The sequence below is a fragment of the Pangasianodon hypophthalmus genome, chromosome 25, assembly GCF_027358585.1.
Source record: "Pangasianodon hypophthalmus isolate fPanHyp1 chromosome 25, fPanHyp1.pri, whole genome shotgun sequence".
Lineage (NCBI taxonomy): Eukaryota > Metazoa > Chordata > Actinopteri > Siluriformes > Pangasiidae > Pangasianodon > Pangasianodon hypophthalmus.
In genome coordinates, this window is record NC_069734.1 from 18,739,762 (window position 1) to 18,757,261 (window position 17,500).

The 17,500-nt window shown below is 40.2% G+C and overlaps 1 protein-coding gene across 1 annotated transcript in view; it reads right to left on the reverse strand.

The window, feature by feature from the left end:
- ahr2 (aryl hydrocarbon receptor 2) overlaps positions 1–17,500 on the reverse strand; it is a 60,439-nt gene that overhangs the window by 40,176 nt on the left and 2,763 nt on the right. Inside the window, exon 2 of the mRNA XM_034299546.2 lies at positions 4,586–4,773. Within this exon, the coding sequence (XP_034155437.2) occupies positions 4,586–4,773 (188 nt within the window). The remainder of the gene's footprint in view (positions 1–4,585; positions 4,774–17,500) is intronic.

A 17,500-nucleotide genomic window follows, 5' to 3' on the forward strand; every position in this document is an offset into this window, starting at 1 on the left:
TACGGAATTCCCCAAATTTTCCTCTTCCTCAGTTTGATTTGATTCGTTTATGGAATGATGTGATAAATTCTGCAACCGTAACGCGTGTACATGACGACACTGAGCTGAGGCCTACGACACACTCACCTTGTGATTAAACACGTCGAGAGAAAATAAAAACAAGATTTGAATAATATCTTCTACGTGCGATGTGAGGACACGACACGGCAGCTCGCAGCCGAAACGCCGCCGTGTTACGCAGAGGATCAGCGATACGGAAAAAAAATCAGATCACGATTCTCAAAGAGATTTCTACAAGAACGATATTTATCACGATATATACTTTTCTCACAGCAATACACAGTAGTGCTGCATTTACTCTCTACAAAAATACACGTATTTTTATTTTTATATTTAAACATGTAACATTATCTATAATAAACACACAAATAAACATTTAACACTGAAAAGGAGAAAAATTCTATTAAAAAATTAGAAATTTAAAGATTAAGTACAAAACGTTTAACAACATTTTAACCTACTACATCCAGTTAGTCTTCATTAAATGTTTTTAATTTTTTTTAATTATAAAATACAACAGATTATATTTTATTATTAATAATTATTAATTTATAATCAGTAACTTAAAACTTTAAAATCAGTGTTCATGACTGTACATTAATAACTATATGCTCATAACTATTCATTAATAACTATACATTAATAACTATATGCTTATAACTATTCATTAATAACTGTACATTAATAACTATATGTTTATAACTATTCATTAATAACTGTACATTAATAACTATATGTTTATAACTATTCATTAATAACTGTACATTAACAACTATATGTTTATAACTATTCATTAATAACTATACATTAATAACTATTCATTAATAATGATACATTAATAACTATATGTTTATAACTATTCATTAATAACTATACTTTAACTAACACTTTCAGGATCGCTCAAATTTACTACTGTTGTTGTGTGTTCTTCTTCTTCTTCTTCTTCTTTCACACTTTTCTGTTTGTAGTGTTTGTCAGCAGCTTCCATGTGACACACACACACACACACACACACACACACACACACACAGTTCCACAGCGTCAGTGCCCCAGTGCATGCTGGGAGGTGCACACAATGCGGTGTTTGTGCAGTGGAGCGTGGGACTGAACCTCAGGCTCTTTCTCAGACTGAAGCTTCCCCATCAACACACACACACACACACACACTTTTTTATACTTTATTTTATATTTTGTTTTTTTTTTTCCTCCTACAGCACTGACCTGAGATCAGCTCCAGCGTGAACCTCAGACAGAACCGTCCTCGGCTGCTCACGCAAAAAAAAAAAAAGGTCATGTTCTCACACCGGTGACGTCACACCGCCGTCTAATCACACGTTATGCTAATATATGTTTGTCATTCGATTGCTGTGTGTGTGTGTGTGTGTGTGTGTGTGTGAAATGTTCAGCTGTGGAATTAAAATATTTCTTCGTAAATAGTTCGCAGGAGCATTTACAGCAAAAATGAGGTGTTGATGAAAATCCTGTTAGTTTGGAAAAAACGTTTGTATTCTATGTTTCCGTAAATTTCCGCATAAAGAGACTCACTAACGGGAACTTCGACATAATGTCAAGTTTAAATCACTTATTTATTTCAGAACAAATAAGACGAGCCATTTAATGAGCACAAAAGAATTGTGTGTCTACAGTAGCTGAAGCGCTGCAGTGGATGAGCTGCATTATTGTCTGAGTGCATTTGCCACGCTTAGAGGCGCTCTTTCACTGTTTAGTCGCCATTTTGTCGTTTTCAGTTCTCTTTCTGACTTTAATGGAATTTTGTGGGCGTGGCTAAATGGAAATCAGCCCTACCTGTGAGCGCGCTTGGTAATTTATATCTGTTTATCAACGTCGACACGTGATTACGAAGAAAATCAGTGAAAGCTTCTACCATGACAGGATGGACAGTGCAGGACAGCAAGCATCACTTTCTTAAATCAAATTATCATTACCATTAAAAATATTTATAACATGTTAGATTTGTCACTTTTTCTGGTCCAAATCTTCATCCTTTTTTGCTCTTTCTTCTGAAAAAATGCATTTTTTGACCATATGGCTATATGTAGCTACATACGTTTCTAACGTTAGCTAAGTGGAACACACACCGATAGATTTTATTTCAGGTTAATTCTCATTAACAAACTCAAAAAATTCTCCATTTTTCCCTGACAAAAAGCGAGAAAGCGCCACGTCAGCGTATATTTCAAAATCGAGTCGAGATGAAAGATTACTAATGCGAGATGTAGGAAAAGGGGCGGGGCTTCCAGGGGGTCAGTTAAAATGCATTAAAGGAATCTTTAGTTCGGTTGAAAACATTACACACAACTTTAATGAATGGTGATAAATAACGACCAATGAGATGTGACCAGCGTGTGAGGTCACGTGACATCATGAGTTCAGCTGTAGGGTGTTGAGGTTACGTGTCTCTGTAACGTAAAGTGTGCAATCTTTTATCACGAATATCACGATTCTCGTGTTATAATTTATAAATCTGCAAATTAATTAAATGTCACTGGAGCGGAAAATAACTGTTCACTCATCAATAACAACGCTGACAGATAAATATTCAGCAACAAAGCAAATGCACATGACTCATATCCTCGAACACAACATGTGTAACGTAGTTAAGCCACAACAGAGTGATTAACACACACACACACACACACACATACAGCTCCGCTATACCATCACCGTGGCAACAAGAGCTCGCCAGCGTCCTGTGTACACAAGATCTGCTTCACACCGGCGGTTACCAGGGCAGGACCGCAAACACACACACACACACACGCACCTCTCAGACTTTAGCCCTAGAGGCTATGTGCTAATAGTCTGAGTCTCAAAAGGCAGTTAAAACATGACACAGTGTGTGTGTCTGTCTATTCGCTTTCCATTAGTTACTCTCTCTCTCTCTCTCTCTCTCTCTCTATTTTCCTTTCCGTTCTCTCACCTTTCACCTTCCTTGCTTTCCCCTGTCTGTCTCTCTCACCGAAGTGAAGCTGTCTGTCTGTCTGTCTGTCTCTCAACCTGTCTTTCTCTCTGTCTGTTGATATTTTGGGAGAGAACAATGAAAGGAAGTGTGAGGCTGCAGTTTAACTTCACCTCCGCTGAACGATTGGAGAACGAGAGAGACAGAGAAAGAGAGAGAGAGAGAGAGAGAGAGTGAGAGAGAATGAGAGTGAGAGTGAGAGAGAGCGAGAGAGTGACAGAGAGAGAATGAGAGAGAGGTAGTGAGAGCGAGAGAGAGAGAGTGAGAGGGAGTGAGAGTGAGAGAGAGAGAGTGAGAGAGAGAGTGAGAGTGAGAGTGAGAGAGAGAGTGAGAGAGAGGGAGAGAGAGGGAGTGAGAGTGAGAGAGAGTGTGAGAGGGAGAGAGAGAATGAGAGAGAGAATAAGAGAGAGAGTGGGAGTGAGAGAGAGAGGGACCTGGAGAGAGAGAGAGAATGAGAGAGAAACACACACACACACACACACACACAGCATTCTTTACATACAGCACATAGCTATCTGAAGGTCACATGTGTGGCACAGACTTGTATCTGTGTATCTATCTGTCTTTCTGTCTCTCTTTTTATTTGTATTTTTATCTATCTGTTTGTGTATTCATCTCTGTTTATTCATGTCTGTTTGTTTATCTATCTACCCAGCTATATCTATCTATCTGTCTGCCTGTTTCTTTATCCGTCTGCTTGTCTATTCGTCTGTCTCTCCTCCTGTTTGTCTATTAACATGTCTATCTGTTTATATGTTTATATATTTAACGGTGTATCTGTCTGTCTATTTATCTGTCTGTCTTTTCTGATTGGCTGAGAGCAGTATATTATGTACAGGATGTACCTGACACCGCTGACCCACTGTCCTGCATCCACATGGGCTCTGTGTGTGTGTGTGTGTGTGTGTGTGTGTGTGAGGAAACAGGAGATGGTGTTGGTGAGAAAGGTGTGTCCACTGTAGCTTCAGCTAACAGGAAGAGTCCATTAAGACGCCACGTGTCGTGTGAAATTCCAAACCACAGACAGCAGGACACGACTGATAACGGCGGCCATTTTAATTTTACTGACCAGGACGAGATTAACAGAATGGGGTGATGATGGATTTGTAGATCAGGTAACTGGAAGAATGGTTCATGGAAAAGTCTTACGAGTTACAATACACACACACCAACACACACACACCAACACAGACACACACACACACCAACACACACACAGACACACACACACACCAACACACACACCAACACACACACAGACAGACACACACACACCAACACACACACAGACACATTTTCCAACATCTTCTAAATACTAACTCCTTGCTTATCTATTAATTCATGACTGATTCGTTCATTTTAAACAATTTGGGAATGAATCACTCATTTGAACTGATTCTTTTTACAGTTATGTTTGAATCGTAAATGACTCGAAGAACTGAGCACCGTCGTTTCTCCGCCACACCCGAACACCTACCTGCTACCGCAAAAAACTGAACCAGGAGGTTAAAAAGAATCTTCTGAATCACTGAATCATTGACTCACCATTGAAGAAGCTCTTGACCTTCAGGTATCCGACGCTGAGCCTGAGGACGGACAGTTTGTCCAGCCGGGAGCGAACGTCCTCGGAGAAGGGCAGCAGGCTGGTCAGCTTGTCCAGCTCCATGTTTAGCCGATCCCTGTGCCGCTTCGAAGGGTTCGACTTGGCGCCTTCGGGTGGAGGAGGCTTCGGTCTGGAACAAGAACCCAGATATCGGGTTAACAGTTAGCTAGCAGCTTCAACCCATTAGCATGTCTGAATGATGTATAGCCTTTAAACTCGCTCTCAAAAATGCTAACATTGTCGAAATAATGAAAGCTAGTGATGAAAATTCAGTTAGCAAAGAACAGGATGCATTAGCTGCTATAAAAAAAATAATAACAACAAAATGCACAGTAACACAAGAAAAACGAGAATAAATCAAATTCTGGAGCACTAGCTCCGCCCCCATCGTAACTGTAACCAATCAGAACTTTACACACCAGCCAGCTGGCACTAACGACTTTGCAAAGCAAAAACCGTTTTTGATTATATACGTAGCAAAGGACGTTAGCATAAACTGAGCAACAAGACGTGATCATCATGACGGTACTGTGGTTGATGTTTTTTGCTAAAATCTTTATCACAAATTTCCTTTTTAAAAATGATGAGCCTACGATCAGCTACAGCCTCGACCTGATCACTCAACCGCCAAGACAAGTAAAGAGAGCAATTATTTCTGGGAAAAAAAAAAATCATTTTATTTTGATATTGATTTATTGCAGATCTGTTTTTTTCACTTTGGCATAAATAGTATCAAACAAAATACTTTAGTGCACTACAAAGGGAACGAGGAACTATTCTGGGTTCAGCCCCGTGCTAAGCTTTCATTTTAATTTATCTCTGATCTGTATTTTTTTTGGGGTCAAAACTTTCAAATATGTGAGTTTGCACAGAGGAATGGAAAAAAAGAGTGCGTTTCTAAGTGATCCTGGAGCTACGGTTTAAACGGGGCTGAGCGAGAGAGAGAGAGAGAGAAAGAGAGAGAGAGAGACAGAGAGAGAGAGACAGAGAGAGAGGGAGGGGGAACGTCTGAAAACAATTAGGAGCTGGTTGGGGTTTTGTTTTAGTAAAAAACAAGCCTAAAAATAAAGACGGGGTGAGACGGGGCGAGAGAGAGAGAGTGTGTGAGAGAGAGAGAGAGAGAGAGAGATATCCAAGGAATGTGTTCAGCATCTCTGTGCATCCGAAACTGTGAGAACGTCTCCACTGTGACCTCATTTCCTGTTTCAGAGGGCGAGATCGGGGACAAACGAAGCGACTGTGACACACAGAGGGAAAAGAAGAAAAGAGAGCTATTCTGTCAATCACTCCATTCCCAGGACTTGCTGTTTTGGTTAACGTTACTAACAGTGAAGTTCACACTCATCTGTTTTTTTTTTGTTTGTTTTTTTGATTTTCTATTATTCCTTCATGAGCACAATCAACAACTAGTAAAATATGAAAAGTGACAACAAAATAATAATCAAGTTCAAAGTTTATAAATGTGATATAAACTTTCTATGTTTTATGTAAATCGTAAAATAAATACTATAATTTAAAATCCACAGGGATTGGAGGGGGGCGCAAGCTTTTGCACTGGACTGCAGTTTAAGTCTTTGTGCAAACACTGGTGTTGTTGCCACAAAGTCTGGGCATGTTAACTAAATGCTACCAAAGAAACCATGGCAACCAGCTGTAAACCCCGCCCCCAACGCATGATTGGCTGTTCATCTGATCATTAATAAAACGATCTGATTTAACAATCTAAAGCAGAGGCAAAGTTTTAGCTGGAGGCAACGTAACGCTCAGATACAATCAGGTTCAGTGTGTGTGTGTGTGTGTGTGTGTGAGAGAGTAATTAGTTTATCCTCATTACATCATTACACAATCGCGAGAAACTCATTTACTCGTACGTCACCCATGCCGCTGGTTACAGTAAACGCTAAAAGCGCTTTTCTTCCATCACTCACTCTCTCAGCGCTTCATTCAGAGCCAAAAATAAATATTTTCACAACCAATTTACTGTCTAGACACACAGCGTTAATTATTAATCAAATCGCAGCTGGCCTGCTGAAAACAAGAGACACGGAGACCATCAAAGAGAACAGGACGGAGAATACGATGGAGAAAAGCACAGAGAACAGGATGAAGAATAGCACAGAGAACAGGATGGACAACAGGATGGAGAACATCACAGAGTACAGGATGAAGAATAGCACAGAGAACAGGATAAAGAACATCACAGAGAACAGCACAGAGAACAGGATGGACAACAGGATGAAGAACAGCACAGAGAACAGCACAGAGAACAGGACGGAGAACAGGATGAAGAACAGCACAGAGAACAGAATGAAGAACATCACAGAGAACAAGACGGAGAACAGGATGAAGAACAGCACAGAGAACATCACAAAGAACAGTGCAGAGAACAGGATGAAGAACAGCACAGAGAACAGAATGAAGAACATCACAGAGATCAGCACAGAGAACTTAGTTTATGTCTTATGTTTTATTGAAGGCTAGCTTAGCACTGTCAGGTATCAGTTAGCTGAAAGCTAGCCTAGCAAGATTGGGAAATGCATCATTAAAAGCTATCTTAGAAAACCGAAGAACATTTTACTCAGGAGCAGATCGGAAATTTTAGCGTAGCCTAGCAACACTGAGGAACGTTCTCCTCCCGCTTTAATAGATTCTCTTTGATTAAAATTCCTATCCAAATTTACTGGAAACTAGCATTAAAGTACTGGAGTGTCTTTTACTGAAATTGTGTTGTTAGCAATAAACGCTAACCTAACAGGAAGCTAGCTTAGCATTACAAGAGCGTTATACTGAGAGGTTAATGAAGTGGAGCAAACACTTACTACAAATCTTTTATTAAAGTGTTTACGGTAACTTAGCTTAATTAGCAAGAACGATTTCACAAAAAGGTTGCTAGCAATAAGAGTGAGCATTTTGCTGAAAGAACACGACTTGGCAAATATTTCATAACGCTAGCTTAAATATAAACAATAATACTAATTTAAAGCTAGCTTAGCAAGACAAATTAGCAACAGGACATTTTGATGAGGATTGTTTTAGCCAGATAGGAGAACCTTTTCTCTGAGAAACAGTTTAGCAGTGTGTGTGTGTGTATGTGTGTGTGTGATGGTGTTAGTGAGCGTGTGGAAGGTTTTAGCGAGCGTTAGCTTGGCAAGTGCTACGTTAGCTGGCACGTTATCATTCTGCCGTAATGAAAGCCATTATCCAGGTCTGAGCCAGGACTTTACTGGAATCACTGTCATCAAAAAAAGAAAAAGAAAATGGCCGTCTCCTCAGAGGAATCTCCGCCTCGCCTCGAGACGGCCGCCAGACCCTAATTACGTTTTCCCAGAAATAAAGAATGAGGCGAAAGTGACCTCAGAAAAAAAAAAGAAAGAAAAAAGAAGGTCGGCGAGACAGAAAGTAGCATTCAGTCATTCAGGTCAGGGGGAAATAAAGACGCATCATCATTGTGCGCCAAAAAAAAAAAACCCAATTTAAATAAAAAACAGAAAAAAAAGAGGCTCAGTTTACAGATTACAGGTCAATGTTGCAAAGTCATCTAGCTGCATTTTGTATATCTAAAGTGGGAGGGGCTTATATAGACCAATCAAATGTTTAGGTTCCGTAAACTTTTAAATAAATAGAAACAATAAATAAACAAAACAAATAAACAAATATATAGTTTAAAGTAAAATTTAACAAACAAAATTAAAACAACCAAGTGAATAAAAAGAAATATAAGAAAACAATTATTCAAAATAAACAACTACGCAAACATGTAAATAAATGATATTTATTATTTTAGAAAGGGGCGGGGTCTGTGATGATGTCATAAAGCTGTAAGGTATTAGAAGTGGGGGGGGGGGGAGGGGATTCTTATAAACAATAGTGCCTCAGTGTAAAGCAGACACGCCTGAACCAGCCTTTTGTTTTCACTCAGATTTCATCATCACACACACACACACACACACACACACACTGCGATGCAGACCTGCACATTACTCAGGTGAGTCTCTCTGTGTACATTTACCTGAGCAATTTGTTCACACGAGTACATTAACACACTTCGCACTGCGTTTAACTCTCAAGTGGAACTTCGGGGTGGGGCGGCCACGAACACTCGATTATAAAAAAATCCTCGATGAAAATTTCACGTAATGAAACATTCGGCAAATGACGCTCCAGAAGGTGGTGATAAAGCACAGCGAAGTTGGTTTTACAACAAACCGCGAGGACGAACATTCAGCTTCATGGCGGAAAACAGCGTGCGAGAGGAAAGAAAAGGCGTAAATAAATCAGTAAAGACAAAAATGTACCTTTACTAAAACAAAACGGAAACGTTTTTGATTAAATGATCATCTAAGCGCTGTGTCTGCGAATGTATAATTACGTTAACCAGCGTTAAGCTACAGAGAACAGGATGGAGAACAGCACAGAGAACAGCACAGAGAACAGGACGGAGAACAGGATGGAGAACAGGATGGAGAACAGCACAGAGAACAGGACGGAGAACAGGATGGAGAACAGGATAAAGAACAGGATGAAGAGCAGCACAGAGAACAGCACAAAGAACAGGATGAAGAACAGCACAAAGAACGGGATGAAGAACAGCACAGAGAAAAGGATGGAGAACAGGATGAAGAACAGCACAGAGAACAGGATGGAGAACAGGATGAAGAACAGCACAGAGAACAGGATGGAGAACAGCACAGAGAACAGCACAGAGAACAGGATGGAGAACAGGACGGAGAACAGGATGGAGAACAGGATGAAGAACAGCACAGAGAACAGGATGGAGAACAGGATGGAGAACAGCACAGAGAACAGGACAGAGAACAGGATGGAGAACAGGATGGAGAACAGCACAGAGAACAGGATGGAGAACAGGATGAAGAACAGCACAGAGAACAGGATGGAGAACAGCACAGAGAACAGCACAGAGAACAGGACGGAGAACAGGACGGAGAACAGGATGGAGAACAGGATGAAGAACAGCACAGAGAACAGGATGGAGAACAGCACAGAGAACAGGACGGAGAACAGGATGGAGAACAGCACAGAGAACAGCACAGAGAACAGGACGGAGAACAGGATGGAGAACAGGATGGAGAACAGGATGGAGAACAGCACAGAGAACAGGATGGAGAACAGCACAGAGAACAGCACAGAGAACAGGATGGAGAACAGGATGGAGAACAGCACAGAGAACAGGACGGAGAACAGGACGGAGAACAGGACGGAGAACAGGATGGAGAACAGCACAGAGAAAGCTAAAATGCAGGAGAAGCTTTACTCAGAATCTTAATACGTTCATCTTAATACACGAGCTTAAATCAGACGCATCTACAATTTATTTACATTCAGTCTGTTTAAAGTGACGCTTCCGGTGTAACGAGTAACAGCTACTTTACGAGTTTTATTTTTAAACTGGACACTTTCTTACTTTTACTCAAGTAGATATTTGGATTATAACCTTTATATTTTAACCCCCTCTGACAACAAAAGTAAAAGTTATTATTATAAAAAATCGGTGCAATATTAAAGCCTACACTGTGTTTTTTTTTAATTAAAGGATGATTTTAACTTAGCTGTAACAAATCAGTCAAATTATTTAATAAAGATGTAATAAAATTATATTAAACTGAGATTAGGAACTTGATATTTTAAATTTCTCTTCCTTGCAGTAAGAAACAGTAAAGACACTGTAGTACTTTTGTTCAAGAAAGCCATGCATTATAAAAAAGAAAATATATATAAATTCTATTTATGTTATAAAAAAATACGATACTTTTTTCGGAATTTATTTTTCATTAAAAGTCAGAACCTTAAAATAAAATGAAAAATATTTATAGAGCACTTATATGTAGCATTTATCACGAAAAAAACCCCCAAAAAACTCATTTTAACAATCGTCTGTACAACTAGTTTTTAAGGCGTCCTACAATATTGAGTACGCGATTATTAATCAATGGAAACAGTCAACTAATCGAACTAACTGGAACCCTCTAGAACACCCAACTCTCTGTGTGTTACAGCGTATGAACTGGAACCTTCTCGTTGTGTGTGTGCTGTTCTGAGTGGAACCCCTGCAGGGTTATACAGTTAAAGTGTAATTAAACTTATACAAAGCCTTTTCTTACAACTTATGCAACACATCTGAGGGAAATGATGGTGGTTCTTTGTCGTTTCCATGGTCACCGTGTCTTTGCAATGCTAGCACATGACTGGTGTTTCCCGAGTTGCCTAGCAACAGTGTTCTCCAAAGGTTCCTTCTGAACTCAGTGTAACATCAGAAAGCTGTTATTCTCATGATTCTTCAGCGCATGGAGAAGGGGAACTTGAGCGTACTGTATCTTACTGTAAACTCCCATGATACCTTGCTGTTAAATGCACACAAAAACACACGAACACACGAACACACACACACACACACACACACACACACTCCATCATGGGAAAACAAAAAACACAAGGTCTCTCGGCTGTTTAATTGGGCGACGTCCACTGGAATGGCGTGTTCTCCTCTGATAACCCCGCTGAACTCACACACACACACACACACACACATCTGGTTCTGATCACACACACACACACACTCACAGAGAGAGAGAGAGAGAGAGAGAGAGAGAGAAAGGCAATAAACCCAAGGTTGGCTTCCAGTATGGCATTCTGTTGTGAATCACTGTGTGTGTGTGTGTGTGTGTGTGTGTGTGAGAGAGAGACCACCCTGAAGTTGATTATTTTCCTATAACAGCATGTCCCCAAGTTTTATTTTATTCCTCTTATACCCAAGTTTTATTTTATTCCTCTTATACCACAGCAATTTACCAACAATTACAGTTCTTTATTTATTGAAGAACGTCACATCATACTGTATGTCTGTTTATATTTATCTGTTTATCTGTTTATATTTATCTATTTATAAATTTATTTGTGTTCTTCTCTCCCCATCATGGTCTGTATTAAAGCTCGGATATTGTCTCATGGTAATAAGGTGTTTATTTTATTTGAATGTGAAAGAGTGACAGAGATGTGATGAGGTAGAAGGAGAAATAGCACGAATGAGAGACAGAGGAAATATATGCGATATACAGACAGAGAGAAACAGCGAGAGGAAAAAAGAGAGAGAGCAAGAAAGAGAGGGAGAGAGGAAATATACGTGTATATAGAAAGGGACTGTGAGAGAGAGAGTGGAGGAGAGAGAGAGAAAAGAGAGAAACAGAGAGAGAGAGAGGTACAGAAATAGAGAGAGAAACTGTGACAAAAAAGACAGACAGAAAGATAGACAGAAAAACAGAGTGAGAATGAGAGAGAAAACTAGAAGCACAGTTAGAACGAGTGAGACGAGAGAGAGAGAGACGGAAACAGAGAGTGGTGCAGACAGAAAGAGAGAGAGAGCAAGAGAAAGCGAGAGAAATTCAGTGAAATAAAAAGACAGAGACAGTCAGAAAGAAGTAAACAGTGTGTGTGTGTGTGTGTGTGTGTGTGTGTGTGTGTGTGTGTGTGTGTGAAGCCAGAGTCGAGTTACACACTAGTTGAATGCGCTCTTTGTGTGAGGCTCGGAGAACCCGACGCCCTGCGCGGCTTACTTAAGCGTCTACACACACACACACACACACACACACACCTGTGTCCCGAAATATGCTACTGAGATACAGCCGTGTGTGTGTGTGTGTGTGTGTTATGAGCTGATATGACCATCACAGACAGACTGCTACCATGGAAACTTGATAAATTAATACCGACATTTATTTCACACTGAAACAGAAAGCGCTATTTCATTCGACAGCAAAGAAAAAAAAGCCAATGTCTAGAGACTCTGCTGTAAAACATCTTCTCAGGAAAAATCTGGTGAAGTCGGAGGCCTGAACTACACACAGGTGATTTTAATAACAGACTTAAGCACGTGCGTATCCCGACTCTGAATACCCGGAACTTTCCTCGAGTAACTTTTGGACTTTGCTGACTCTGAATGCTCTTGTATTCATACATAAGCTTTTTTAGTTCCACCCTTGTTGACCCAGATCAGCCTGTCAGTCAGCAGAATCTGTGTGTGTGTGTGTGTGTGTGTGTGATTCCTCTTTAGCGCTGGGTTTATGTACCTGCCAGTGACTCATACAGCTCTATTATTGTCATTAGCAAGTACTAATGAGTACCAGGACTGGATCATTTGCAGCTCAACGTGTGTGTGTGTGTGTGTGTGATCACATTTTAATCACGACTGACGGCTTTCTGAACACTTCATTAACCGAGTGTTAATCTCGAGGGACTCTGCATTCAGATGAAACTCGTATCTCAAAATTTCTGACCTCTGATTAGGAAAAAGCGGAGAAAAGACACCCACAATTCAGAAACTCTGGATTTCTTCCCTTTTACCGTATATACACACATTAGCTTTCGATCAATCAGCATACAGACGTATCTGTGTGTTAAATCTATAACGCTGACTCTACACTTCACTGTTCTGAGGTAAATATACAGCACTCGGCACAGTTAGTTTGCTAGCACTTTGCTAACAAAAGACGAACATGGAAGCGTCCCAGACATGGAGGCGCGGAGGTCAAACGCGACAATCCGAGTTCCAACTTCTGAGGTAAGTCGAATGCACCGCAAGGACTGAAAATAGCGCGCTGTGTTTACACACTGCTACACGTTAGCATTACGGCATCACTACAAAATATACTACTGCATCGCTAACGAAGCCGTGATCACGTACAGCTAAAGATTATTTCTATGGCTCACTGAGATTGATCAAGAAACCTACAGCAACCTGATCGAAAACATCTGAGACATCAAAACACTCACGAAAAACAAAAAAATGCTGAAAAATATTTAATATCAGTGTCCTCGAGGCCAATATTGTGATAACATTCTCCATTTAATGATTTATTTGTTTTCTCAATAAAAGAAATGTTGATTTGTTTGCAACTAATTAAAAAAAACACTGAATCATGATTTAATTGACATAATAACAGTAACACTTTCTATGAACACCATATATATAATGACTTAGGAATACATTCATAAAGCATTATTCACATCATTATAAGCTTAATTATTTATTCAAAAAATACAGGTGATATGGCTTGTAGCATTTTTCATAATGCATTTATAAATTGTTAAAATAATGGATTATAAGTAGTGCTCATAGCGCATTATATCACCTGTATATCTTCTCATAACGCACTATGCAAAGTGGGGCTCGGTGATATAACATGTTACGAACACTACTCCTAATGCATCGTGTTAACAATTCATAACGCATAATAATGATAGCTTTACAGCGCCATGCACTTTTAGAAATAATTATGAACTTATGAATGTGTTATAACCTGATATGACCATGTTCATAGATTATTATACAAATGACCTTCATACAAAGCTACCAAAATAAAGCTAAAAGGAGTGAACAGTGTAACATGTGTGAGAAAATGTCTGTCTATACTTTTATATATATATATATATATATATATATATACACGTTCTGAACACATCTTGAATAAGTCTGAATCAGTGAATCAAATTAACGTTCAGTGTATCAAAGTGAATCGAACTATCTTTTGATTCACTTTAATACACTGAACGCTAATTTGATTCACTGATCAAAAACAAATGAATCGTGAATCGAATCATTTTGGTCAGATCACAGATTCGTTCTTGATCTCCAGATCTACAATGTAACAACTGACAGGTTTTGTTCGTACGCTGTGATTTTAGATTTGAGCAAAATGAATCTTGATTATGATTTTAAAGCGTTTTTCGGTCACACACTTTAATCCAGCTGGTGTGTTATGGTGTGTGTTCCACCTCATGTGTCACTTTGTGTAAAAGCATCTGCATAATGGATGAATGTACATTCACCTGTCTCAGGTGTGTCAGAGCATCACACACACACACACACAGAGCACACCACAAACATCCTACTGGAGACATACAGGACATAGTGCACTATATCACACTTCAACCTGTATCTCGTGTACTTGTGATTTGTGAGGCGTGTACGGAGAAGAACCCCTCGTCTGGACACAGACAGTGCACCATACTGAGTTTAGTCCTCATTTCACGCCCTACACAGCACACATTCTTGGCATTAATTTTCTACTCTAACTCCAGTATTTATAAAAGACAGTGATAAAGGCTTTCCATATCCACACAGTGAATGGGGGTGACGTCATCAGCGATCACCTTGTGTAGACACCATGGAGACCAGGAAGGCCTCTGGGATTCAGCCAAAATCGCTCCAATGGGTGACATGGTCGCTAGGCAATATCAACAATATTAACAATCTTTTAAAACGCGGAAAAAACAGTGACATGTAGTGAAATGTTGAACATGTATCCTCTGACTAATCCTGCAGCCTTTTATTAAATGTTGTTGTTGTTTTTTCTTTTTAATTCAGAGACAGCACGAAACGCTGTTTCTCAACCCCCCCTATTTCAGGGATCAGTGGAATGATCCGTAACCATGGCGCCTTTAATCAGAGCGCGAGCCAGACAAAATGAATGACTGACCGTTATTAACGGAAACGACTCTACATAAATATTTGATTATTATTGTTATTATTATTATTATTATTATTATTATCATTATAAGCCTTTATGTTTTGTTTTCATTGCTAGGTTGTTTTACTTCTGTTCTGCTTTAATATAATAACTCATATTTTGTTTTTAAAATTTACCTCAGAGTACCCGTTTAAAAACCGTACAAATTACCCGGATGTTGTTACGACGGCTTCCTCTTAGCCTAGCACGACACCAAAACAAATCCAACACAATGGATTTGAATTAAAACTGTATAAAATTCTCTCTCTCCCTCTTTTTTAAACTCAATCATCTCGCTGAATGAAACATTTGTGTGCTTGTCTGCTTGTGTGCTGAGTTTGTGTGTGTAGGTGAAGTGAAGTTTTAAAGAGTTTAAAGTCCACACACAGGTTACACGAAGTAAAAAAAAATAAATAAATGAGAGCTAGCCTTTTTAGCCAGTTTCCACCACCGCCGTTGTGTAAGCTTGCGTGACTTAAAAATATGTTAATTCGAGGAGGAGGAGGAGGAGGAGGAGAGGAAAAGAGGGGGAAAGACAAAAAAACCCGTGTTCTCATAAGGGGGAGTGTAAAAAAAAAAAAAAAAGAAGAAAAAGAAAAAAAAAGGGAAAAGAAAGCCTATCGGATTACAATAACATCCTCGAAGCCCGACCACCCCCTCCCTCATGCGAGCATCGCGTGAGAGCCTCCGCGCGCCTCGATTATGATTAATGCAGAGGCTCCGTCCCAAAAAAAAAAAAAAAAAAAACAAACCCTGTGCACTACCGTACTAACGAGTGTGACTAAACAGGACACCACCAACACCAACACCACCGCGAGGAAACCCGACTCGACTAACGGTCGACTAACTAATCCGCCATGTTGCCTCAATCAACCAAAAAACCCTCCACAGGATGTCTGTATATGTGTGTATGTGGTGTAGTGTGGTGTGGTGTGGTGTACTACTCTCTCCATACTGTCTAGTGCGGTAGTGCTTCATTTTGGACGCGACCCAAACAAGCACTCTTGCCAAAAACCAGAGCAGCACAAAAGACCCGGATGTTAAGGTGGACCGGAGAGTTTCAGTCACAGGCAGCAGGACCAGCAGGAGGAGGGAAAGGAGGAGGAGGAACCGCTGAGTGAGAGTGAGAGTTGCTCACTCTGCCTGAGGGGAAGAGTTATACAGGAACACACGACATATTTTACAAAAAAAACAAAACAAAACAAAGCACGTGCACAAACACACGTACAGCAGGTGCGTCCCAAATTGCACTATTACTGCACTATAAGCACTATTCGACGCCATTTTGTAGTGTGTGTGTGAGTAATCTGTTCACTAAATTCCATCAAGAAGAAACACACTACTTGTCACTACTACAAGAACCCGGATGACGCACTACAGCGGCGGTCACGCTGGACTTTTCAGTTCCGCTGACTTCCGTTCGTACGCACGCGAACGCTGAAGACCGGAAACGCAAACTCGGTGCGAAGAAGTTTCACATTTTGCTGTGTTCCAAAGTTCAAGTTTTGTGACCCGCGAATTCGTATCACGTGAAGACCGATAGGAGATCGACACGTCCCGGCGTGACCTCTTCGGAAAATCCAAGATGGAGGAAATGTTGATTATAGCGGTGTCGCACCGTCGTGTTTCATACAACACAGCTTTACAAGATTATAAAATCAACATCAGAAGACAAAAAAAAACAAAACACGCCTTGACGTGTGATGTCATATCCAGTTGCCGCCCACATTCACAGCGCTTTCTGAAGAAACTTCACAATCTGGAAGTCTAGTGTGACCACCGATTTATTCAACTGAAAAAACAAAGTTGGACGCTTCATGCACTCAACAGTCACAGCTTTGCTTACGTTAGCGGAAAATGGGCGGGGCTACCTTAAATGTTTACATTGTCCGCAGCTGTAGCCACAATCGCAACTTACTATGTTAATTTTGGATCTTGTGAGCAAAACTCACCTGCGGAGACGTTTAATGCTCCGTCTGATGGTATCTGAGGTCACGTTGAGCATAAAAGTTACGTCAAAGGGAGAAATTCATTTTCGTTGACTCTGGGTACTCAGCTAAAACTAGCGGCGTCGCATTACGTGCGTTTGATGTCACGTGTCATCGCCTGGGAAACGGCTTGTACTTCCGGTTAGTAAAAACCCGTTAGCGTTCCATGATACTCCTAAAGTTCATACGCTGGACGGTAGAGTGCACAGTGTATAGAGTAAGTGTGTAGCGTAGTGTACGTACGTTCTGGACACAGTTACACACCCTGCGTCCGAATCCGTCTACTTCTACTACACACTAAAAGTACGTACTCCTTTTGTGAAGAAAAAGTGCATACTTCTGAGTGTGT